The sequence below is a fragment of the Notothenia coriiceps genome, unplaced genomic scaffold (genome assembly GCF_000735185.1).
Source record: "Notothenia coriiceps isolate Sejong01 unplaced genomic scaffold, NC01 NC01_scaffold00018248, whole genome shotgun sequence".
NCBI lineage: Eukaryota > Metazoa > Chordata > Actinopteri > Perciformes > Nototheniidae > Notothenia > Notothenia coriiceps.
In genome coordinates this window covers 158,938-181,980 of record NW_011350949.1, presented here as the reverse complement: position 1 = coordinate 181,980, position 23,043 = coordinate 158,938, and the positions used below count along the sequence as shown (strand labels likewise).

The 23,043-nt window shown below is 41.3% G+C and overlaps 2 protein-coding genes and 1 long non-coding RNA gene across 5 annotated transcripts in view; 2 read left to right on the top strand and 1 right to left on the bottom strand.

Moving 5' to 3' along the window:
* Positions 1 to 1,090: 1,090 nt before the first annotated feature.
* LOC104950871 (uncharacterized) lies at positions 1,091 to 17,276 on the bottom strand. Its single transcript, XR_798966.1, has 4 exons — positions 17,265 to 17,276; positions 15,582 to 15,589; positions 13,499 to 13,505; positions 1,091 to 1,215 (listed from the first exon to the last, which is right to left on the bottom strand). It is a non-coding gene; the product is annotated as an uncharacterized lncRNA (long non-coding RNA).
* On the top strand, positions 1,841 to 5,643 carry LOC104950870 (ribonucleoprotein PTB-binding 1-like). 3 transcript variants are annotated; one of them, XM_010777455.1, is made up of 9 exons: positions 1,841 to 1,864; positions 1,981 to 2,059; positions 2,277 to 2,455; positions 2,567 to 2,648; positions 2,764 to 2,906; positions 3,025 to 3,096; positions 3,462 to 3,587; positions 3,731 to 3,796; positions 3,922 to 5,643. In XM_010777455.1, exons 3-9 carry the CDS (start codon positions 2,300 to 2,302, stop codon positions 4,066 to 4,068), a joined length of 792 nt encoding a protein of 263 aa, XP_010775757.1. In that variant the 5' UTR covers positions 1,841 to 1,864; positions 1,981 to 2,059; positions 2,277 to 2,299; the 3' UTR covers positions 4,069 to 5,643. The 3 variants fall into 3 exon arrangements, with proteins under 3 accessions (XP_010775757.1, XP_010775758.1, XP_010775756.1); XM_010777456.1 differs by having other exon boundaries at positions 1,843 to 1,864; positions 1,978 to 2,059; positions 2,767 to 2,906; XM_010777454.1 differs by having other exon boundaries at positions 1,843 to 1,864; positions 1,978 to 2,059.
* Positions 14,609 to 23,043, top strand: part of pde4a (phosphodiesterase 4A, cAMP-specific) — a 38,928-nt gene continuing 30,493 nt past the window's right edge. The window contains exon 1 of the mRNA XM_010777457.1: positions 14,609 to 15,706. Coding sequence (XP_010775759.1) covers positions 15,411 to 15,706 — 296 coding nt within the window. The 5' untranslated portion in view covers positions 14,609 to 15,410. The remainder of the gene's footprint in view (positions 15,707 to 23,043) is intronic.

The following is a 23,043-nucleotide window of genomic DNA, read 5'->3' as shown; positions in this document are numbered from 1 at the left end:
GTAGGTATACATTGACTTGTATAACTTCTTAGATATAACAAAGTATGCAGCAAACGGGTGGAAATACAACTCCTATTGTATACCATTCTTATGTGTGAAAGTAGCAATACTCAAGTAGACAAATACTCAATTATTAAGCTCAAAATTACTTTAAAGAGCCTGTGACACGAACCCAACAACTGTTGTGCAATGAAATAGTGGGCTACTAGTAATCTCGAACCGTCAGTTTAAAAAAGAAAAAGCGATACCGTTCCGATAAATATCAATAATTTCGAACATCGCGGGAAAATTCCTTCGACTCATTTTGAAGTTTTGGGGGAACCCGGAAGTGACGTCAATGCGGGAACGCTTCACTGTGCGGCGAGAGAGCCAAACACGGATAAAGTGTGTTGTCATGCGTAGAAATGATGAATTACTGAGTTTAGGCACGTTAATAACGTTTTAATGAAGTTGACTACAGTATATTCATATTTGTCAGTGCTTTCATGTCAATTCGGCGAACATAAACATAAATGATCGTGGTGAAGATGATGATTAAATTAGGATTAAAAATCGGTAGTGAGAGCTGCTGAATTTCCTCCCGTCGGATGTGATATAAAAACAAAATCGATTATTTTTGTAGTTGTAAACTCAAGTGGATGAAACTACATTTATTAGTGCTTTCATGTCAATTCGGCGAACATATGATACATTAAATGATCGTGAGGATGATGATTTAAAAATCGTTTGTTTGAGCCGGTCTGCATTTCCTGATGAAAAAACAAACCGATGCTTTTTGTAGTTGTAGTACACCAACATGGATTAAACGTGTGGTTTTTTTTACCACAATGTTGGGGAAATTAATGGATAAAATGCACGGAATATTATTAATATTGTTATTCCCACTCCGATCGGGACACTAGGTCCACCGTTTCCCCGCAGCGAGGCTCCCCCCGNCTAACCTGGTCCGGAGCAGGTTAGGTTGCAGCCTAAGAGCTCAACTCAGTGCTTTAAACTCCGCACACTGAGCTCTGATTGGTCAGCAGGCAGTGCTTTCACTGAGTTGAGCTCTTAGGCTGCAACCTAACCTGCTCCGGACCAGGTTAGCCGCTCAGCATCAGTTACCATGGAGATCTAGCCTGCTAAAAAGAGAACCAGCTTCTTAGGACCGGAAACCCAGAGTTAACCTGAAGTTAGCCGCTAAGAGAACATCCTGCTTCGTAGTATAGGCCTCTGCTGTGGTGTTAAAGGTAGTGTGATAATTAAGTGATAAAACCTTTAATGAAAGCTTATCTTTAATCTGATGAGTAGCGTCTGATTTGATCAGCAGGGGTGCCTCACTTTAATGAATCCCCGGGTGGAGTCCAGCGTTGATTTATCGCACGTTGTCGACACCTGTTAGTGTGTTTTATTTATTTCAGCACGTTCCCACAGCTCTACTGGCTTTAGTCTTTTTTATGGAGGATTTTAATTATTCATTATTATTTTATTTGTTTATTATTAAATGAAATAATGAAGGAACTAATAATTAATTCAACGCTCTATTTATGTATTATTAATTCATATATAGTCAAAGCTCTATTTATTTATTTTATTTTATTGTTTTGTATTGACATCAACATGTGACCAGTCTCCTGTGTGTAAACCAATGAGAGTTAATCCTCTGTCTGCTGCCGTGAAACTGATCTGTTTGTGAGGAAGTCTGCGCATTAAAACAGATTATCCTCCAGACTGATGCTTTCACAACAACAACAAACACAACAACAACAAACAAAGATGTGTGTGTGTGTGTGTGTGTGTGTGTGTGTGTGGTCTTTTGAGTGATCTGGTTGGTGTGCACAAAATGTGTAAATAGCCACTCTGCAAGGACATCATTTCATACGTGGTGAGTAAGACTCAGTGTTGAATAGGTGTGCTGGTGTAGTGCAGCGGTTCTCCCCCGCTCGAGTGTTGCAGCCAGGCTGTGACACGGACCTTTGCTCTCTCTCCTTTGGCCAGCAGGCAGGACTCATCGGGGAGAATCCTCTGGCTGCTCTGCCTGTCCAGCAGGGAGTCCATCTGCTCGGAGACCTACCCCAAGGTTTGACATTCCTCGACTCCAGCCGCATGTTATTTTTTTTCTTCTTCGCATATGATGCTTAACATCTGTATCCCCCCGGGCTTGTAAATAATAGTTTCTCCCCTTTTTTTAAAAAATTGCTTATTACATTTTGCTCACAATTCAAGACGGCATGCATGTTAACATTTAAAAAATATACAGATCACACTTATTATAAATTCAATAATCTATTTTTTAGGTCTTGGTCTTCAAACGGATCCTATGGGCCCCCTGAAGTCAATGCAACATGGCAGATCCCTGGCAAGGGAGCAGGAGTCCCCCACAGCAACGTGCACCTTCCCCCAGACTTCCTCTCCCACCCTGCAGGGCATCTCCATGCGTGGCATGATGGGAGCAGATGGCCTCACAGCACAAGGGGTGAGGTCCCAAGCAATTTCCATAATGTATTCTACCTCTTGTATTTGTGTCTAGCGTTGTGCCCAAATGTGAATAACAGAATAATAAAAAGCCATTTTCCCCTCCGGTAAGGTATCTATACTGGGAGACCCTCCAAAAGATGTGAACCATCCCCAGAGTGCCTTCCTCGGTGTCAATAGTGGTTTTCCCTCAGGTAATTTCCTTTTTGTTTTTAACTACTGTGTAGTTCTAATTTTCCTACAGCTTAATAAATAGAAAAACATGTTCCAGCATACTGTGTAATGTCTGTTTGCACTTTGTTACTCCAGTAGAAAGCTGCAGACCTCACCCCTATAGGAAAAGACCCACTCTAAGTAATGTGTCCAACCATCACACACATCAGAGCTTACAGCCAAATTACAACCTGCGCTACCAGGACTCCTACAGCCCCGAGTACCCTCCTCTCCACCAGGTAACCAGCGTTGAAAGACTTGTTCCATGAAAAGATGTCATTGTGACCTTATGAATTTAGGGTTTATTGCATGGCTGCTCGTTCACTGTGCTGTATGTGATCTGGTGTTTCTCCTCAGGATCCTCTGGCCCACCTGTATGAACAGCAGGAGAACCTTGATACTGGAGCTTTGGCTGGATTTGGTCAGCAGGTAGGGTTTTGTCAAACATTTCAAGACCGCAGTATTTGAATTGGATTATAAGGGGGTTTAACTGTTCTTAACTCAAAACCAAATCTCAGGATGAAAATGTATTATATGCTTACTTGCAGTCAAAGTCAACTGTTAGAAATATATATTTGTCGTCTTATTTAACAAATCAATAAGCCATTTTAACTAATAGTTCTTGAAGTGTTGGTTTATACAATAAAACCGATACATTGCCTCTTTTTTAATTGAGTTACTCCCCTGCCACCTCTCACAAAAGTGTAACGTCTGGCCCAAACGGTGGAATTGTTTCCCCCTGGTTATTTGATGACATGCTTACTGCCCAACTCTAACACACTTTGTTTCTGCAGCTTCCCCGTCACCCTGACTACAGTGAGCGGTTCCCCCCCTACAGTTACCCTCCCAGTGAACCCATGTCCCCCTACTACAGCTCGGGGCCGGAGGACGGAAACCTTCCAACCCCCCATCTCAACAGGGTAAGCCTGAAGCTTCTGACTGTCCTCTTTTCTTTTTGGAAATGTTTTCGAAGAATAATCCCATGATCAATAATGAATGTGAGGCTGAGTGCATGAGCCTCGGTAGAAGTGTAGTCCACTGAAGGCTGCTTGTTTGTCCTCAGGCTGTGGGAATGCCTCCTGCGAGCCACGCCACAGACTTCCCCCCAGGCCTGAGCAATGCTGCCAAGGTCATATTTAAACCTTCTTGTCGAAGCGTTATGAGTCTTAACTTTTTGTAAAAATATTTTACTTTTAAGCCCATCTGCTCTTTATTGATTTTATGTTTTTTTTTTTTTATATATACAAATTCTAGACTCCTATTGGTGGCCACAAGCGTGTGTTCTCCCGGCTGATCCCATCTCCGGAGCCGAGCCCTGAGGGGGGCTACGTGGGCCAGCACTCTCAGGGCCTTGGGGGCCACTATGCAGACTCCTACCTGAAGCGAAAGCGTATATTTTAGGTACAGCTGAATGCTTCTTGCTGTAGGAGTAGCCAATCAGCAGCCAGGACACAATGGCATCTCCTCCGCTCTCTTTTGGTGAACTTTATAGCGTGGTGGTCCTTGGATTTGTCTCTGTACTCCTGAGGGACCCCTGGAGGGTCGGGGAGTGCAGCCTGTTGCTATCTGGACAGTTGTGTCACTTCATTGGAATTCTTGGTGGTTGTATTTTTTTCTGTTGTGTATATATGCTTTTAGTGTGTTGGTAAATTTTAAGTTTTTACTTTTTTCCTTATTTTTTTAATTTGACCTTTAATTTCCTTTTGAAAAACGTGTACAGTGAAGAAAAAAAAAAGAAGGTTAACCAGGAAATGGAAGTATTTTCTCTTGATCATTTTTATTCCTGTGAGTGTGCCGTATCAGCAGAGCTACTGATAGTTTGGCCAGCTTTCAATGGCGGCCAGAGGCTGCTTTTCACAATGTAAAGTGAGGCTGTCCACAATTTCCGTAAAGGGACTTCGTCGTATTTAAAAACAAGCTTTAATTCAAAAGTTTTACTTTTTCTTTTTAAACAGCCTTCCTAATTCCATGTAAAACGTTCATTAGTTTGTTTATAGAGATGGTGTTCTTTCTTTTTTCTCTTTTCACAGGGTTGTATATTTTGCTTTATAACTCTTTCTGGATCCAGGCCTTATTTCATTGGTTAACATGCAGCTCTCCATCCACCAATGACAGCTGTATGTAGCAGCCTGTGTATAATGACACTGAAGCTTTTTACCCTTCTGGCATATTTTCTCAAGCCTAATCTTTTCCACGTTGTTTGTCCTTTGATTCACACCCTCCAACTTGTTTACGGAGTCTGTTCTCTACACTGGTTGAGTGATGCACTTGGAGGTCACAATCCTATCTGTTCTCACCGCTATAAGATGCCATTCTTAAGTCTTCTCTCACCCGTATGTCCGGGAGTTAAATGTTTTCTGTGTTTGTATGAGTTCTGGTTTATAAAGTCCAAACGCCACACTTCTGGTTGAGTTGATTGGCCGGTGGACATGTGCCATCTCTTTTTGAGTTTTAACATGTACTAATGGAAGCTGGTGGCAGGTGATTGGTCAGTGACATGGCTGTCTGTGTTTTTCTTTTTTCTCTTTTTTTTAATCTATCTGGTTGACAGTTTGATTGTGAAAACCCCATTACCTCTGACTTCTGCTAGGAAATGCAGCTACACTTGAGCCTTAACAGTGTTTTCTGTGACATCATCCTGCCCTGTGTTGGCTTACATCTTACCATTTCTGTGTTTTTTGCTGTGTAAATAGTTAAGCTTGATACTTTTCCAGAGTCCAAAACTTTTGTTTTTCTTAAATCATACCTGCCTCTGGTCTGGTGTTTTGAATGAATTTGCTGCTCCTCCTGTTTTTGTTGTTTGGCTGTATGTGGGACAGCTGAGTGGCGCCACAGCAGGCCGCCCATGTTGTGTATGGACCAAGAGATGCAGCCGTACTGTGTGATCATTTATTTTGATTCTACCATCTTCTCATCTGTACCGCCATTGTTGTCTCTATGTGTGTGATGTGAGCAAGTAAATGTTATTTAAACTTATAATGTTGTCGTTTCATTTTTTGCTTGAGCTTTACTGCAGCTTGTAGCTACATTATAATCTTCTTTTTAGGGTTAACATATCTTTGTACTTTATCCCAAAAAGTTTGACTTGTTCTTTGGGACATGCCCTTGTTTTTGGTTTAACACAAAAACATAATTTCCTCTTGATGCACAACTGCCTTTAGGAGGCTCATTTTTGGAGTCTTCATTTCCAAATGAAGTTCAGAGGGATCCAAATTGATTTTGAGTGACCCTGAACAGATTTACATAATTTGAGACTTACTATCAAAAGTTAAAGAAAAAAAATCTCCACATGGGGTTTATTGCTGGTTAATGCAAATTGCATTTGGTCCCATTATTATTTAATAATGTCATCCTTCAGTAGGGGTTCTGGCATGAAAATAACAAAACATTTGAGTTGAACAACCATTTACAGGCCAACCAAAGTATTTTGAGCTGCACAAAGCGGCGCACAGTGGTTATCGTATTCATCATTTAGCTGATTATGTGAGTAATGAACCAGAACTGATATGCCTCCTCTCATTCAACAATGAACGCATGCACAGCCGGATGTTTTGCTTTATTGGATTGGCAACCAACTGTAAAACTAATGCGTCTACAACATTGCAGACAGATGTTGAGGAACAGCATGAAGTAAACAAAAGGGAAGCTTCAAAACATCTTGTAAATGTAATTGGAAACTCATTTTGTTTCCCAATATGTGAAAATAAATTAACAGTTGTTAGTGTTTCATGATGTACATAATGCACAATAACCTTGTAACAACCCAATAATAGCCTTTGACTTTCCTGCGTTCTTAGGTTACATGTCACCAGGCAGACGCCCTCTGCCTCCATCAGAGCGTTAATGCTGTGAATGTGACCTGTATGAATGGTAAACAAGTTATTGCTGAGAGGATGCATTGTGCTCCCTGAATGAATAATTGAACAACAGCCTCAGCCAGTCAGCCATAACTGCTGATAACAGGCTGCTCAAGAAATGCAAACAAGCAAATATATCATAGGGAGAAGTGAAGTACTATTCCCATATAAGGCTAGTACTGATGATATTCAAATGTATTAAACGTGAAATAATTCAGCTATGTTCTCATAAGCCCAGTATTTTCTGTTGAGCAGACTCTGAAGGTAATGGCATGTCAAACTGAGCTTAAAGTGGTCTGCTCGGGTGATTGGCCCTTTGCATCGCCTTCCCTCACCCTTCACACAGAGGGGCTAGGGGGCAGGAGGCAGGGAGAAGAGCTCCTCTTCCTCTCAGCACTCATCAGGATGAAGGGTTTTTATTATTCGTTATTCATGTCGACCTGCTGAGCCCTGAGCTGATGGAGCTTTCCCCTGATGGGCATGAACACAGCTGCAGTACATTTCTCATAAGAGACTGCCTTTTCTTGACCATTGGATATTGTTTTGGACATTTCTCAGCCAGCAACCTTTTTTGACTGTTGTGATGCCCAACAAATAACTATCATTAATATTTAAAGAAAAATGGAAATGAGAACGTAGTGAAGACATGCTGGGTTGTTTTTGAGACCTGCTGGCACTATATTAATGGGGCTTTCCCTGTCATTGGGTATATTTCTGTAATATTTGTCTGTAATTCTTCAAGCACCCTTGAATTATGTTCTCATACCTCCAGCCAGTCTACCCAGAGTTCTCAGAGGGATTCACCGAGGCTCGGCGGACGCTGTGTCAGACACATTTAGATTTCTGCCTTTCATGATTTCCACCCACACAGTCACCCTGCACAGTTGCTGGTGAATGCTGCAGAAACATGCGATTTTCCCAAATACAGAGAGGGAGAGCTCTGACGGCAGATCACTGCAGCATCATTTATCACCCACCACACACAATCAAGGGGAAGTTTTATTTCTGGAGCTTTCTGTGTGTGTTGAAAATGTAACTGACCTTACCTTTACTGCCATGTGTTTGAATGTAGACGGGAAGAAACAGATCCACTGTAAGCTACTTTTATAAAATTAAATTCACATCTGCAGTGATTTAGTACTGCTTTATTCGATATACGAGCAAGAAAGAGTAACCAAAAAGGGTATGTCACAAGTGCTGTTTATAGCAAGATTAGTCATAGAAAGCAGCCCACTCCCCCTGTGACAAACAGTCTATAAAACAGTGAAGCATCTCCACAGCACAGGAGAGAGCTGTCTTTTGCTAAATTCAGGCGAGGGTGAAAGTCACTCAGTTTGAACGGTGCTCGTGCTTACAGCCAAACAAGATTATATTATAGTAGGGAATTCAATTCCAAGCCAGAACATGTACCCTTATCCCCCTGAAATAAGCTTGGCTATTGTTACACTCTTCATTTTCATCTCTTCCAGTCGATCCCCTGTGTAATAGTATCAGTGTATAATATAAGATAACCATTTGTGGGAAAACAAAAGCTATGTTTCCCAGCACAGTGTTCTGATGCACTGAGAAAACAAACGTTATACATACAGTCATTCTCATTTTCTGGATAGATATGCTTACATTCAATTTAGATTATTTAATTTCCCTAGCATCAGACATTGACTGTAGCAGTGTTATGGACCTGGTTAAAGCATCAGGCTGAGAGTTTCATTCAAAGTGAAGCAGTAGCAAGGTAATGTATAGAGTTTTTTAATCTTTCTACCACACCCAAAAACCTAATCTCATCTCATTAAGAATCTTCTCTCGTCCTCCTCTCCCCTGTTGAATCATATCTCCTGTCCAGAATCCGATCCTTTATCATTAATAGCCTGCACTTTTTGAGCACAACTCTCATGCCTCTCTTATTTCCTTCCTGCCACTTGTCTCTTACATGATTATAATTTAATTAAACCATATTGTAAGAACACGTTATCCCTGAAGCCTGCATTTATCTTTCTCTCGGTCTTTGATCTAATAATTAAATGTAAGAAGGTTATTCATTGTGGATCAACAACAAATGTTTATGCTTTCATTTTTATGTCTTAAAGGCACAATATATAATCCAAATGTAAACTGAAACCTGCCATCACCCACACATTGACTGAAGGGTCTTTAATTATGATGACAGACACAACGATCAAATGAAAGTGCTGATGCGGTTTGACTGGCCAGTTGTTAAAGACAGATTATACTTTTCATATAACATTACAATTATTCGATTAGATTTTCAAACATGCATAATTAATGTGGTTGTAGTTATGCATGATGGACACTTTAAGTCGTTTTGTTCTGGTCTTCCACTTCCATTGTGCCCCCCTGTCTCACAAATAACATATCACCAGGGCCCATTAAAGTGCATTGTGGGAACTCAACATTGTGGTCTTTCTGACACTTGATTCTCATCTCCAGTAGCCATTATAGCTCCGCAACATCATTAGTACGTTTTAAGAAGCTTTCAAATCTAGTTATCAAATCATTTAAAGCCTCCCTGGTCCTCATCTCGTCCATAAAGTGAAACCTTGCCTCCCTGTTGCAACATTTCCGATCGAACTGCTCCTCGGCCTTCTACTCAAGACACATTTCAGAAAGATCTGATTGGTTTGGAAAAAGAAAACATTACTTAAGAGAAAATTAGGCGAAAAGTGGTGGCACGCTCGTGCTGCTTGAGAGCACACAGAATCACTTCTGAATGATTGTGTTGTTCAGTGTGTGTAGGATTTGTGTTAACGCACATGCACACAGTGTGGACATGAGGACATTACGCCCACACCGCTGCACCTCCACAGGAAAAGAAAAAGACAATCTGAAGTTATTTTAGGAATCCTTTATCACACCTAATATAAATGACCCACTAGCTTGCTGAATCACTGTTACATATTACTGCAACCACGTCTAAGCATGCCTATACTTCCTCCTCTCTCACACATACCTACATTTAAGGACTTTCAATCTACTTTTCATTGTCCTACATGTGTGTTTACACGCATGTAGACACACATACAGAGTAGCTGCCAGACTATTGCACACAGTCAGGAAAGAGGTGTGAATTAATATTTCATGGCCCTCCACTGGTAGAAAGTGGATTTAATTCCCAGCATTCCCTAATGCCCGATGTGTAGACTCAGTGTGGGCCAGAGGCCAGACAGGCTGCTGATGGTCCTTCGGCTCGATATGCAAAATCTGCTGCCTTCTGTGAATATCTGTAAGCTAGAGACATTATTTACATGTTCAGTTTAAGCTACATCTCCACCGTACACACTCACCAACATTAAAATAAAACGGCACGAATGCATTACACGCTGTACTTCACCATGGCCTGCATGACCCTCCTATCCACATGCACTGAGCTAGCAAGACTGCTTGTCATTTCAATTATTTTTCACAATATGAATGTATAATGCAGAGATCTATTTGGCCAGGTTGATGGTAATAAATCAGATGCTCACTCAATGAAGTGTGAAGCTGACTCAAGCACGAGGAAAGATTGTTCGCCCATACCCCATCATACGTTCTTTATCTGGGGAATTATCATAAGAATACATTTAGAAATGATGAGTTTACATAAGGTCCATTGTCTATGTCGTCAAAGAGTACTTTAACGACAGAGTACAACATATTAACAATTTTCCCTTTAATATCATTCTATAGTCACATATAAGATACAGATACTGATGCTGGTGTTACTGAATTATTGCACAAGGAGCTGGTTAGAAATGTTCCTTCCACAAAAACATTACCCATGTCACATTCCGATCTGCATACTTGTTGGTCAAGGTTTCGCGCATATGAGAGCCATGAGACCAAAATCCAGGGTAATTAATAAAATACCTCACTGTGTTTGGGCATTTCTTTCCTACGTTTTTGGTCAAGGCTTTTGAGATGAAATGAACGCAAGTGAGTTCTCCTTGTTAGCATGCAGCAGTTACAGACTCCTGGAGTCTTTGCTTGCTCATTCCTATTCTGATGAAGCATCTGAATCGTATTTTAAATGTTGGTTAAATCATTCTAATTGTCCTTCAGAGAGAAATTCCTTGCAGCACGATTCAATTCAATTGAAAAATAGTAAAAAAAGTATTTCTTTTTTAAAAGTGTTTCCCAGTGTAACAATAGTCTAATCTGTGATTCTGATAAGCAGCTTGGAGTTGCTCATTTAGCATTTTTATGAACCATTTCTAGACTCAAAGCAGCCTTTAAATAAAACACCATAGTTGTATGGTCATCGGCTTTAAATAGGAAATTAAAGTTATTTCCACCTATTCTCTCTGCGTCCAGATACAGACAGCTTTTTCATTTTCCCCTTTTCATTTTCTAAGGACATGTACTGCACTTTAACATTGTCTCTCAAGGAGACAATATTGAATACTTTGGAACAGCTGCCCTGGGAGAAAATAATCATTTAAAGTTGAAATTAAATTGCAGATTTGTTCTGAATAACAAGGAAGTAAAGTCCCCAGCGTCATTCAATGCTTCAAGGTCAATATATTCAAGATTCTTTTCATTCTAAATCACATATGACAGTTGTGTGAAATGTGAAAAGAAAGGGGTCTTTATGATTACATTTTACGTGCTTCTTTTTGTTCTAAAGAAACGTGCAATGAAGGTTAAAGTTATGATAATATCAAACCGACAGATTTTAAGCATTGAGCCACTCACAAAACCTAACATTTTCGACTCGTCTTATTTTTGATAAATGCGAAAAGCAAAGAAGCATGTTAAACTGTGCCTTTTCTTTACATTTCAGCAGAGATCACACTTCTAAAATTAGACCTTGGCTTTTAAAGAAGCAGACAACATGATGAATGCCTTAGTGTTGTGGCTGAACTACTGCAATGCTTCTGTACGTGCCTACTCCAACCTTCTGCAGCTCGCCTCCAGTTAAAATGCTTCTGCTGTTGCTTTTCTCTGAAGGTTACCACAACATTTCTAAAGTAGTTCAAATAGCTTTGAATTGTGTGAGTGCATTTCGTGATCCAGTAACACCGTGTATGTGTAAATTATGTTATGTCCATTATATCAAGAGCAAGGATTGCGTTCATTCCGGATGACTAACTACGTTTCAGTGCTTAATTTATCAAACAGTGTCAGCTCTGGAAAATCCACTTATGCTTAGTTTTTATAGGGTTCAAAAACAACATTTTCACATTATTACCCATACAGGCTATATAAGCCTAAACCCACCACATTTAGGTAAAACACACAGAACATCTGTTGATGCTAGTTTCATACAGTATCACTTCTTCTGAAGCAGTTTTAAACCCAATACCTTCATACAATTGCATTTTTTTGTTAATGTCTTGCACTACACAGTATGCATGTAAAATCAAAGCTCAAAGCAATAATTCTTCTCCTCAAACAGACTGTAAACACACTGTGTTTTTATTTCTGTCTAGCTTGCTATGCAGCTGGAAATGAGCACGGAATAAACTAAAGATTGAATTTAGGGTGAGGCAGAAAACAGCGTGTGGACAAAAGGAAAACCACTTTTTACAGTTCCAGTCTATGTGTGACAGAAGTAATTACAGTATAGACGGAAATTGGACTACAAATCTATAACCACGCTCTCTGCTCTGTGAAGCTGTGAAGCTCACCAGAAAACAAAAGCTGTTGGTTTGGACCACTTGTCTGTTTATGGTTATGCATATTCTTCATGAAACCATAAGGCATGTGAGGGTTGGCATGAAGAACATGTTGATTTATTGTCAGAATACAGGAATATTTGGACATGTAGGAAATCTCTTCGTATTACTATGCCCTACATTTCTTTCTGTTCACGTTCTTTCCTTCTGTTTCAATCGTTCAGAGCCCAGGCACGAGGGAAATGGAGGAAAGCTTTCAGAGGACCCCAGGGAAAAAGTGGACTTTTAGTTAATTGTAAGTGGCACCACTGCTTCCCATGACACTGCTTTTGTCCTGCTGCACACACACTACACATGAAGGGCAGCAGACGGTTGTCTCCGGCGGCCCCCGGCTAATGAGCTCGACTCGCCTGAGGTGTGAGGCCTGAGGTCGGGTCTGCTGCGCTGTAGTTCAGCCAGCCAGCCTCGGATGGAGCCAGTGGGCGGCGTTGTAGCAGATCTTCACCAAGACTCTCCACAGCCTCACTATGGCTTTATCAAAGTAAATAACCATTTCCTTTTGGTTTATGACACTTTCCTGGACTATTTTAAGCCAATGCTAATGGTTCGGCTTATTGAAAGCTTTTACTTAAAGGATTGGTTCGCTGTTCTGAGTTTGTATCTTCATGGTTGATTGCACTTATTGTAAGTCACTTTGGATAAAGGCATCAGCTAAATGAAATCTAATTTAGCGTGTCTGTAAATAGTTTTTTTTTTAAGCATTTATGGCACCAAGATGTTCAATTAATCAGTTTACAGCTGTCAGTGTCACCAATGATGCTGTTCAGACATCACTCCTGAGAGCATTCAAACTGTGCTGGCAGGAAAACAAAAGCAGCAGCATTGAAAAGTTGTTAGTCCATCCAAACATCCGCTGTCTATTTTTTAGCTCCTTATCTGTGTCTGGGTCACCAGCGGCAGCAAGCAGAGCCGTCCAGATTTCTCGTTTCCCAGTAGCCGACTCCAGCTCCTCTCTGGAAATCTGAAGGCACTTCCAGGTCAGCTGAGGCTGTCATGAGTCAACTCATGCTGATTCCCGGTGGGCTGTTCACCAATTGGAAATGTGAGCTTATCTTCTCTAAGTGCTCAACAGCTGTGACTCAACATTGAGGGCCTCAAGAACTGTTTTACAGCCATGTTCTTCACAGCCAGTCTGATACGCTCCTTCTCATAACCACGGGTACATTATTTATGTGATGTTCCCACGTATAGTACACAGAAACCTAAACTCCATCTGGAGAAATATAGCATTCCATCTAAAAATGGCAAATCAGGAATAATATATGTTCCCGGATCTGGGCACGCTCGTATTCATCACACGTGTCAGCTATACAAACTCCTCCAAAGCAATTTGGACAAAAGGTTGAAAATTCTGCAGACACTAAAGACTCACCTTAATGTCAGCTAAAGCCTGCCTGACTGCAGATGCAACTTGATTGAGTTTAACTCAGATGATCCACATCCATTATCAGAATCAACCTTATTGGCCAAGCAAGTTTGCAAATAAAATAATTTCTTTTATATTCTCAATGTTATTCCACATAAATAGACATAACAGCTAAGAACAAGAACAACGAAGCTGAACGTGGTAAATGTAAACATTGACTATGACATATATAAATAAATTAAGTACTTCTGAGTTTGATTATTCAACGTAGGTTAAATACTCTCAATCACTAAAGAGAAAGAGTACCATCCACATATAATAAAAGCATGTTCCCTCTACTCTTAGTCAACACAACTAGCACCTGATTTGGCAATAAATTGAATCGCATGCACACATTGATCCCAGCCTGACAGAGGTCAGCTCATTGTCACAAATGTCACTACAGTCAGATACTTTCATCCAAAATGTTCCTTAGTGCCATTAGCTGCGGTGTCCCTGATGGGAATAGGAACTTTCATCTTACAGTCTGAGTGCCCTGCCCAGCTCCAAAACAGGATAGAGTTTAATACTGTTCTTTATCTAAAAATACCAGCCGAAAGGAAATATTGGGGGAGGTACTGGGAGGTGTCAGTGTACTCCTCAATCAGGAAGAAGCTAAGTAATAGGGACAATTTTCAGCTAGAAATAGGTCAAATGACTAACAGTGGCATTTTAAGATGCCTGATCTTGTAAGCCTTGTTCCCAGCTGCCATCATCATTTGAGCAATTTGCTGTGTTTGTTTTCTGTCAAGGAAATGCGCAGTGAATGCGTGCATGGGCAAAACATAATGGATGAGCACATAAAAGGTTCAAAACCCTCCAGTGCTGACAAATCACTGAGGAGAACAACCATCCAACCACCATAGAGATATACTGGACTGAGAGAGGGAGAGGGAGAGAGGGAGGTAGAGAGGGAGAGGGAGAGGGAGCTTTGTGGTGAAGCCAATGTTTGTCGTCGAACTCCAGCAAATATGAGGATGGGAAGATAATGGCCCACACTGAACAGGATGGCTGAACCTCCGAAATGATCAATTTGTGTCATTTTATGATGCATTCTGACAAAACTAAGCCTGGAGAAGAGAGTGGACAGAAAGGAACAAATGATCGCATCTGTTTTTTCAACCCATTCTTCATACCATCCTGAGGTATTGAGGAAGGATGTTTTTTGAGTGCAGTGTGGCATCTTTTTGAAATCACTGGATCTAACATCTCCATGGAGGAATTACTGGAGACGTCTGCGGTGTACGCGCGCTCCGAGATGCCGTAGTTCTACACTAGCCGTGATAGATTGAGTACTTTTATGGAAATTGCTTGGACATTTCTGAGAGACGTACGGGCAGCAATAATACCACACACATAAGCCAGCGCCGGCGATCTGTGTGTCTCTGCAATAAGTGGCTGATAAAAAGCAATAAACTCTCTAAAATAAATACAGTCATCCGGTTGTGCGCCATGGGCGACGAGGCGTCAAACTTCAGGGGAAGCAGCAGGACCGGTGTCTCATCACTAAAACGCAGGACTGGTGAGGATCACGGCAGAGGGGAGAGTCTACTAAATTAAAACTGATCACCACTGAGAACAATGAGATTAACGATTTTTGAGTTGCCAGATTACCACTGTGACAATTTTTGATGTTATTCAGAAAACACAATTCAGATCTGGGCTGTGCTGGACTTGGTCACTTTGATTTGTTCGAGTGGCAGAGAGGGATATGAAACGCTTTGTTTTGTGCTTGAAATAAACGAATACAGCCATATCATTTAAGAAACAACTTTTAAAGGGGATCTTTCATATTTTTTTTGCACTATGATGGAACCATCGCCGTGCTCGAAGAAGAGCCTGTCCCTGTCGCTCCCGGTTCCCCGGGAAGGACAGGCGACTCTGAAGCCTCCGCAGCATCTTTGGAGACAACCCCGGACCCCCATCAAAATCAAACACCGGGGGTACTCCGACGCCGACCGCCATCACCACAGGCACATGGAGCGCTCAGACGCCGTGGATACGAGCGACCGACCAGGACTGAAAAAGTCTCGGATGTCTTGGCCGTCCTCTTTCCACGGGACCACAAACACCTCCATCGGAAATTGTGTCGGGAATAAACGGTAGGCGAGAGAAGAGTGTGCATTCCAAACATCCCAATAATAGCCCATGACAGCCCACAAGGCATATGCGTAAACGAGAGGGGAGGAGGGGGTGCATTTTAATGAGTGCGTAATAACGCAGTGTGCCTGAAGGGTTAACTGATATGAAGCGCTTTCTACCGGGAGGCGGGACGCGTGGGTTTTCGGTGCTGATGCGTTATTGCGTCTTTGGATAGACTGTCAGATGGGTATGAAGCGCAAACCGGTCCACCCACTCGAAACGCAGGAGCAGCATCTGTAGAAACCAGGTCCATCTTAAAGAGCGTCCACATGTCAGGTGATAGGTACAGTCGCTTTAATGGCACCAAAGGTCTAGTGGGTGCGATGGAGCGTGATGCACTGACATATTGACATGCAATACAGGCCTTTATGAGCTTGTTTGCAGAGGGAGGTCTGGAGCCCTCTGTGTATGCACTCTGCTGCCCTTTAGCAAGGCACTGAGTCTCAGGTGTGGTAGATGAGGTAGAGATTAGGTTGATGGTGTGAAAAAGATGTGAAAAAGTCATAAAGTGTTACCTGGACTGTCACACAGAAGCTTCTAATGCGCACCAATGGCTGCTCTCAGATGTGACAGTAAGAAAATCACTGCATTAGGGGGAGGACATCAAACACAGCAGAATTATATGATACTTTAACTCCACCAGCTAACAACTCTTCCAGCACTTAAATCAAATTACATTATTTAATCAAGCAGATTAAATTAGAGGCATTTCATCAAGTGAGTCATGGAACGATACATTTTCCTTACACAACAATTGGTTAATTTATCCTCTTACTTAGAATCCATCATGGTTTTCTTTTTATCGTTTGCTTCTCCATATAGAAGTACTCTTCTTAAATAGATTATCGAAATGACAGCCTCTTCAGTGTTGCCAGGGGCTATGGTTGGCACATTTATGTTATCTTTCACATGTTTCTATAGACAGTCATATCCTTGTTTCTGAGAGAGGTTGTCACAAAGAGAAATGCAAGGCTATTAATTCTGGTCGCTCCCTCTTCCGCTCTGTCCTTTGTGTGACCTGAAATCCCCAGATGTTTCTGTAAGTGAAGGAGTTAGTTAACATGTTGGACTGTTTCCGACTCCTTTATTATATCCCTCACCCTGAGAAAGCCCCAATGTGCTCCTACAACATTTAACAGGATGATTTTTAGACCAATAATACATCTCTGAGAAGGTGCTGCATCTCGAAAGGACGGTTGGGTCCTTTTTAAAATAATTTTGTATGCTTTTATTTTCTTTTTCATGCCACAGACGGCCTTCCCAGCAGGCCCCTGGGAAAAGGGCCAACTCCAGCTGACTGGAGGAAGGGCTGATTTGTATTTTAGTCCTCAGGACACGCTCTGAGGCAGTCCAATCTTTAGTGCATTGGGACTGACTCTGCCTGCCCTTCTCCTTCTGTGGGCGGCAAACCATGTGAGGGCAGAGGGAGAGAGAGAGAGTTAGCTAGAGAGTGAGAGAGAGAGAGGTAATTCGATTCAGACAAGCTCACTTCTTAGAGCACACCAAGCTGGCTCCAACTGTGTGTGTGTGTTCATGTGTGTGTGTGAGCCTTAGCACATCCATGAGGTGATGTGTACGGTCTGTGGGTGTTTGTACTACACATTGGTCAGGAAGGAGGGTGCTCAGAGGAACGGAGGCTGGTAGATGAAAGTTGTGTGTCATGAGTAGTGGTGAGATGCCGCATGCACATTGTGTGTGTGTGTGTGTGTGTGTGTGTGTGTGTGTGTGTGTAGAGGTATTTATGAGTGGGCTGTGCCCAGGTTAGTGTCTGACCCGTAGCCCGTATGGATTGCAATAACCCTTATTTAATCTGTTTTCATATCAGCGAGAGGCCACAGGGATTTCCGTTGTGTTTATATTATTTTCATTCTTTTCACATAACAGAGGGACTGTAGCCTATATCCTGCCTCCTTACTTACGTCCGAATAAAGGATGCTTCGAGCTGAATGCCTCATCTCCTCGCTTGATTTATCAAGCTTTATGAACATCTAGCCGCTCTGTGTTTTTAGCTCAAGGCTACAGTGACTCCAGCCTATGAACAGCAGTGCTATGTACATCTGCTCTCAGTACCACTCTCAATCTCTGGAAATACATTTCACCAATCCCTAAGATATGTTATAGCAGACAGAATCAGGAGTTACCCCCTTAATCCTGCTTAGATTTACAAAGGCCCATATTACTAAACAAGCATTGTCACAAATTGTCCCAAATGGAGGCTGATTACCCTCTTGCTGCGTTTTCTTTAAGGAAAGATGTGAATTCTGGATATAATTCTAACATTTTAAGATTATTTCAAGAAGTTTTTGCGATTTTCATGACAAATTTTGATCGGTCAAATGTATTTGCTAAGGAACATTAAGTGACTTTGTTGTTGGAGAGTGGAAAAAGTAATTTGTCTTTGATTAGTTTGGTGCTGATCGACCTAGCGGTGACCTTTTTGTCTCGAGCAAGCAGACCGTTCAATCACAGAAAAGTTGGTCAAGACCTCATCTGGAGGTTCAAAAGATCAGTCAGCCAGAGAGATGCTGGTGAAATTGTTTAGGACAAAGTTCATGGAAAAGCAGATCGCAGCGTGTTACTGTAATTGATACACTCGTTTTTGAAAATGAAGCACTCCTAACAGTCCCCAATGAAGGGTTGGATAGCATACAACGGGGACTCTGGGTGTGGTTTAGCATAATTGTTGGAGGAATCATTGTCTATGACTGTTTTCACTTGTCTATTTCTGTCTCTGTTGGATCCCACAAAATGGCAGTCTTAGTGGCAATCAGCTCCCCCCTCAAAAATTGCCAGTCTGCCTCCTCTTCCCACCCCCGATGTCTTTTGTTCGACCGACTTGTCACTCCTTTTGTCAGAGGATGTTAATATGAGCGTATCAGTCATCAGGTCCCATGCCTAATACGCTCTGGGGAAGTTACAAAAATGACTGACTGACACCGAACGAGTAACGGCTCTTCCCGTTATTCTGTTGCTATGGTTACTTGTTTTTTTGCATTTGTAGAATCTATTTCATTTACCCAAAAAAGGCAAAGCCTACAGGCACTTGATGGGCTTGACTGTATAATTTGTCAGCATCAGATCCCTCTGGATGTGCAATATGACTTGTATGTCTATAAGAGGAGAAGGTGAATATTAATATCCCTCTGCTGTAGATCTGCTGTCTGTCAATAGAGTTTAATAACAGGACAAAGCAGGTTTCCTGTTCAGTCCCCTGAAACAATCTCCAACTAAAGCTTCCCTCTCTCCCTGACCTACCGCTTCATGCATTCTTTACACCTTTTTCCCCCCCAAGCTGGGATTGACTGCTGATTCGTAAGCCGGAGCTGCTCTTATGCCCGCCTGTCTGGCCGGCTCCATTAATAATTTAGTTCATAATGAAGTACATCTTAATTAACACAACAGCTGTATTGTGTTGTTGATCATACAGTTACATTCATACACATTAGGAAAAAAAAAAAGTCTCACGCTGAGAGTATTCAGGATTTATCCCTACAAATGTGCTTTATTAGCGTTAAGTAAAAGACCTCTTATCTCATTTGGAGCCATCTGTTTCAGCTACAGATTGCGCTCTTCTGTGAATACATTGTGCTTTTCTCACTACTCTCGGCACCAATTAGTATCTGGAGACAGTTCATGTCCTAGAATGGTGCTCGCTATCGGTTGGCTCAGGCAGAGCTCAGCCACCTCAGGTAAAATCCCTCCGAGATCTTTTAGCAATGACAGCAAACAGGTTGTTTGCCCGAAGGGATGTGTGCAGCTCTCATCCAAGGTCCCTCTTTGTGTTTGTTCTCATCACTTTTTCTCATTGGACACTTAAAGACTCTCCCTTAGAAATGCAGTCTTCCACTAACCACATTAAACTGTCAGTCAGCTTCGTGAATCAGCTGGAAACCTTGGCATCTTTATGTTTTAATTGCTTTTCACACTGAATTGTATTGAAGTGGTGATACACTAGTCATTTGTTGTTTTGCTTTTGACAAGTGTGGATTGGCAAGCATCCCAGGGAGAAGAAACAAACTCAGCCATGGCATCAAAAATCCAAGTTGCACAACATGTCCACCTGTTACCAACAGATATCTCCTAGTTTGGTGCAACTATAAGTCTGCTTGCTTTTGTCTTAAACAGCACCCAGTCTTTTCTCCTTTTCTCCTCTTACTTTGTCATGCTCATTAAAACAAAATCAAACTCTCCGCCATAGTTTATTTTGCTGCAGTTTCGTCTCTCAAGATATCAAGTGATTGCAGGAAGCCTCATGCTGGTCTTTTCTAAAAAAATTCATCTGGCCTAATAATATTGTTTGAATCAAGCTTTTGTCCGTGAAAATTATAGTCTTTGATTTTTGCATTTCTCTTTTTTTTTATATCTTCTCAGTGCTTCATCTCACCCCAGTGTAAATGAGTTGCATTGATTGCATCTCTATTTCTGTTCTCCGCTTTGTCTCTCTATTGTGTGGCCCATCTCGCTGGTTCCCTGAAGCTTCCCAGTTTCTCTCTGATAGATAGCCTTGTTTTTGCTTACAGCGGCATTAAGCACACAGTTTCTCTGTCATGAATCTATCTATCATTTCTTCCCACTCTCCCTCTCTTGTCCACTGAGATCAGCAGCTGCTTGCAGAGTCTCTCCCTCCTCGAAGCCATTTCTGAATCTCAAACCTTCAAATCCCCAGTGGTGGATTGTACTGCCCACCACTGACAGTTTCCAGTGCCTCATCTCTTTCTATATTATGGTCTTTAAAGGTATTTTACAGTGATGTAATCTTCATTCTTTATGCTCCTGAGGTTGCTTGAAATTTCCCAGACTTCAAGGGCAGAGCAGACACCAAAACCTTCATCATGTGGTTAGCAATCTGCTGCCATTAACAAGTGAGTTCAAACAGACATGTGCATCAAAGAGCAAACCTATTTGAAGGAAAGACTTTTAACAATTAGGCTGTGGAATGAAAATACATTCTAAATATCATCCTGTGTGAATTCAGAATAAACGTTCCCTTGGATTTATTTTCTTAATGTTGCAAAAAAAGATTTTTGGTAGTAATAGTAATTTATTTTCATGCCCATAGGCACTAAGAGGAACTGAAAGGAAAACCCTTTTTAGTGAAATAAAGAAACCCACTTTAAACTAAGGAAAAAGGTCTACTTTGCTGAGACTTGCAAGTATTTAAATGTCAACATGTGCGGCGTATTCAATTTCAAAATAAGTGGTAGTCTTTCACCCCAAGCAAACCGCTGACAGAAACCTCCAACATGATGCTTGTTTTGTGTGCGTTTTTCCTAACAAAGCGGATGTGTGAACAAAGCTATTGAGTCCATATTGCTCCTCAGCAGTTCAGGCAGACCACCGTAATTTAAACACAGTCAGTGGTCTCAGCAGCTGTGGCACTGAGTTAAACCACGACCCCGCTGTAATGTGCTTTCGGCTGTCTTCGGCACAGATCAGTCTGAATGACTGAGACTGACAAACCCCTCTGTCATCTGTGTGTCAGGGCAGAAAACACACAAACACAGTGGAACAGAAAGAACACATAGCTTACACCTGTCGATCAGAGCGCAGTGTCAGACTAATGCAAGGCACGTCAGGGGAGCGCACAGAGAGTCTAGTTCAAAACAAAACCTCAAAACAAATCAGAGCAGAAAGGGATGAAGGAGAGCACCTGGAGACTACGTTTGGCACGGACGGACACAGATGAAAAACGTGTGCTTGTTCAAATGCCTGCTGATGCCAACGTCTCATCTGAGGTATCACTTTCAGACCTCCTGCCCCGGGACAGGGTTGTTGCCAAAAATTACTGGCACATTATCACTTTCACTGGATGATTATGAAAGTGTGTCAGTCCTGCTTAGAGAAGAGGGACAGATGGCCTTAATAATGGCGTGCATGTCACAGACTTCCTTACTGTACACCGTGGCCTAGTCGCAACCAATATGACCAAAAGCTTTGTTCAGAAATGCATTATTATTCTGTCCACTAAACCAAGCCAGCTTGTGTACGCTGCCTATACGTCATGGTAACACAGTGTTGTCAGATATATAGGACGGCTGAGAAAGACATATAGCAGGAAATGGTTTGTTTCTGTCAATTTTTCGTCTGGCTCAGCTCCTCTGTTGTTGTGTGAGCTTGATTGGAAAAACAATACTGCAAACAACAGCAAAACATAAGCGTTTGCAATCCAAACACAAATGGCACAGGGGCATGCTAAATGTGACACTAAATGTTTTATAGCATCTTAATTTGGAAAGCTAAATAACAAATCAGCCAGAAAATATACATTGTCATGACTTGTGAGCTGTTGTTGGATGGAAACGTATCTCGCAAGCAGTCCAAACCACAATGTAAACATACTTACAAAACGTTATTTACATTGACGTTAGCATTTTTAGGTGATTTCCATCTTTGTTTTTTGCAACCAGAAGCGAGAGAAGACGTCAGAGCAACATCATCACCAAAATATTACAGTAGTACTAACTGAAAACAAACTTTGAACATATTTAAGTTAGGCTAAAAAGCACTTAGGACATCACCAGTGTAGCGACCGAAAGCATAACATGCTTTTTTGTCTATTTTACACTTCATGGGACCACAATCTAGAAACATCGTGCTGTATTAAAGATGACTTGAAACTTACAATTGAGACGATAACTTGCGAGGAAAGTGTTTCCTGGGGAAATAAATTAAGTGAGAAATATGGTCATTTTCTCATTGACTGCTGCCTGACTCCTGTATGAACCTTTTATTTAAGTACAGTACTGACAATCTCAACTTTCTAAACACCTTTAACCGATGCGAAAAAAAGAAAAAAATCAAGCCTGTTCTGAAAACTTAAATGAAGAAAGAAACAGGGTTGTTGTGTCAATGTGATTAGGATAATGTGAGGTCGTATTTAAACGTGCAACAATTTGAACAAAAAACGTACACGTTGCAAAGGTTTCACATCTTTTAGAAATGTTGTAATCACTGTAATTCTTTAGTTTTTTCTGAAATATATGACAATGTAAAGGCTTAAAGTTCCTTGTATATTATTAAATAATAATAATTTACATGTTCTTCTTGGTACGTATATGACATTACAGTGTATTTTTCTTTATGTTGCTGATGATGTCTTGAGGCTTCTGCTTAGAAATGCATTATGCGTGTTACATTCTGTCTAAGTCAGGGCACATTTTTTTTTATTGCCAACAGAATAAATCAGAAACCCATGAAAATAAACACGGATGTGATAAGTTTGTGTGAGGAATATATATGTATATATATATGCATGAAGAAGCTTGAGATTTATAGCCAATTGAAGGTGTGAAAGGCA